Raw genomic sequence first — 2,154 nt, 5'->3', positions numbered from 1 at the left:
TGAGCCACCGCGCCCGGCCACAATTATGTTTTCTGAAACACATCTGGGCTCATGGGGTTTGCATAAAGCACTGTAAACCTGTGCTGTGTTTGCTAGGATGGTCTCGATCTCCTGACCTCGTGATCCGCCCATCTCAGCCTCCCAAAGTGCTGGGATTACAGGCTTGAGCCACCGCGCCCGGCCACAATTATGTTTTCTGAAACACATCTGGGCTCATGGGGTTTGCATAAAGCACTGTAAACCTGTGCTGTGTTTGCTATTCGGGTCTGAACGTGTTGACTTCATCTTTCTTTACAAGATAAGGGTGATGGCTGCTATCTTGTCCCAGTGAATGCAACAGGATTCCTTTTCTAGGCGCCTAGAGCTTTTACAGCTCACATGCATCTCTGGCTCACCTATGTGCATGTGATGCTTTCAGTAGATGCCAGTTTGTGGTGATGAAGCTTCTGGCCTATACCTACCCAGATAGCACAGCCTTGGAGAAAGGTAGCGTGAAGCTGGCTGTCTCTGGGCTCCCGTCCTGTCATCCATCAGTGACGAGCAATGGGAATTAGAAGGAGATACATTCTGTTCATGGCCAAAGGTGTGGCCCCAAGCCACATCCAAGACACCCCCACCTCTTTCAACCAAAACAACCTTCTGTGGACACCAGGGGCTCATGTATCTTAGGCCAATATCGAAGCCATATAAAGCCTGACCAATCGTCAATCCTGAGCTGGGATCCCCATTCCACCACATTTACATAGTGCCACCTTGGGTAACCCAGTTTCTTGGTAACCCACTAGAAGTAGCCTGACTTATAATAAGCTTACGACATACTTTTCACCATAACAACTTCCTTTTTAGAGAAGGTATTGGGTCTGTGATCCTGGGAGAGCCCTAACCCAGGGAATTCCATCACTCCCCTCGTTCACATCTTGAATTTTCTTTTCTCCACCTCCAGATCCCCAAGCTTTTAAGTTGGAAGTAGAAGCACTGGTTGTGAGTTTAGAAATCTAGGAGAATCAGCAAGATATACAGACTCTTATAGTCTTAAGAGACCCGGGAGATGAGGGTGTAACCTTTTCTCCAGCGCAGGGCTCCCACGATCCTCTAGACAGGCCCGGAGAAGTGAGCCCTCATGGACAACAGCGCCCATCTCTGGTCAGAGAAACTCGACTGGCTCCTTGTGCCTCCATACGAGGGGCCTCTGGAACCTCTCCGGGGTCCCTGCAGACATGGGAAGGCGGCCAGCGGAGCCTCCCCTGCTTCTCTCCGGGATTTACACCCGTGCTCTTGGACACCTGGCACAATGTGGACATCTTCAGCTGGGTACTGGGGGAGCTTGATGCTTCACTCCTGCAGTAAGGTGGAGATTAGGTGTTTGGGTATCGGGGTGTGTGTTTGGAGGGGGTGATTTAAATGACTCTGGAAGTTGAAGCCATTCCAGAGAACACTCAAGTGGCCAGGAGAACCAGAATCTTTTCATCAACATCCACAAGGGTCACGAGAAAGGCTGTTCATTGGCCAAGCTCCTAGGCCACCCAAACATGGGAGGGAGAAGGGGAAGACAAACCCCGCCCAAGCCCCAGGGGATGGAGTTGGCACCAAGGACTTCTGGTCAACCCCAGACAGCGGACAGCGTGCCAGGCACTTCTAAAGGTGCAGGAGCGAAGCAGCCCTCTCCAGCCGTGCACTGCACCTCCGCGGCCGGAGGGCGAGATTGGGGTCCGGGTGGGAAGCAGACCCGCAATCTGGGAGAAGCTCCAGCAGTGGAGGAAGAGTCCAGAGAGCTTCAGCTGGGCAGAAGGGGCGCAGAGGCTTGGGGCCAAGCGGAGTTTGCCCTGCGGGTCCCGCGCAAGGCCCCAGCACCCCGGCTAAACCTTTACCGCCGGAGCCCTGACCCGGCGTCCTTCAAGGGGCACAGAGGGCCCCGCAGCACGCCCCTTGCCCAGCGCCACCGACCCCTAAGCAGCGTCAAGGAAGGAGTCCCGATCAAGGACAGGGATCTGGGGCCATGGCCGAGGCCGCGGAGCCGGAGGGGGGTGTCCCGGGTCCCCAGGGGCCGCCGGAGCTCCCAGCGCCTCTGGCTGAGAGACCCGGAGAGCCGGGATCCGCGAGCGGGGAGGCAGTGGGGCCGGAGGGGAGCAAGGGCGCAGCGGAGGCGCCAAGGGG

The 2,154-nt window shown here is 55.9% G+C and overlaps 1 protein-coding gene across 1 annotated transcript in view; it reads left to right on the top strand.

Annotated features, from left to right (window-relative positions):
* The first annotated feature begins 1,776 nt into the window (after positions 1-1,776).
* Positions 1,777-2,154, top strand: part of CLIC6 (chloride intracellular channel 6) — a 46,382-nt gene continuing 46,004 nt past the window's right edge. Inside the window, exon 1 of the mRNA XM_011950055.1 lies at positions 1,777-2,149. Within this exon, the coding sequence (XP_011805445.1) occupies positions 1,997-2,149 (153 nt within the window). The 5' untranslated portion in view covers positions 1,777-1,996. The remainder of the gene's footprint in view (positions 2,150-2,154) is intronic.

The sequence above is a fragment of the Colobus angolensis genome, unplaced genomic scaffold (genome assembly GCF_000951035.1).
Source record: "Colobus angolensis palliatus isolate OR3802 unplaced genomic scaffold, Cang.pa_1.0 Scaffold300, whole genome shotgun sequence".
NCBI classification, from domain to species: Eukaryota; Metazoa; Chordata; class Mammalia; order Primates; family Cercopithecidae; genus Colobus; species Colobus angolensis.
The sequence above is the reverse complement of the archived record's forward strand: the minus strand, read 5'-3'. Positions and strand labels throughout refer to the sequence as shown.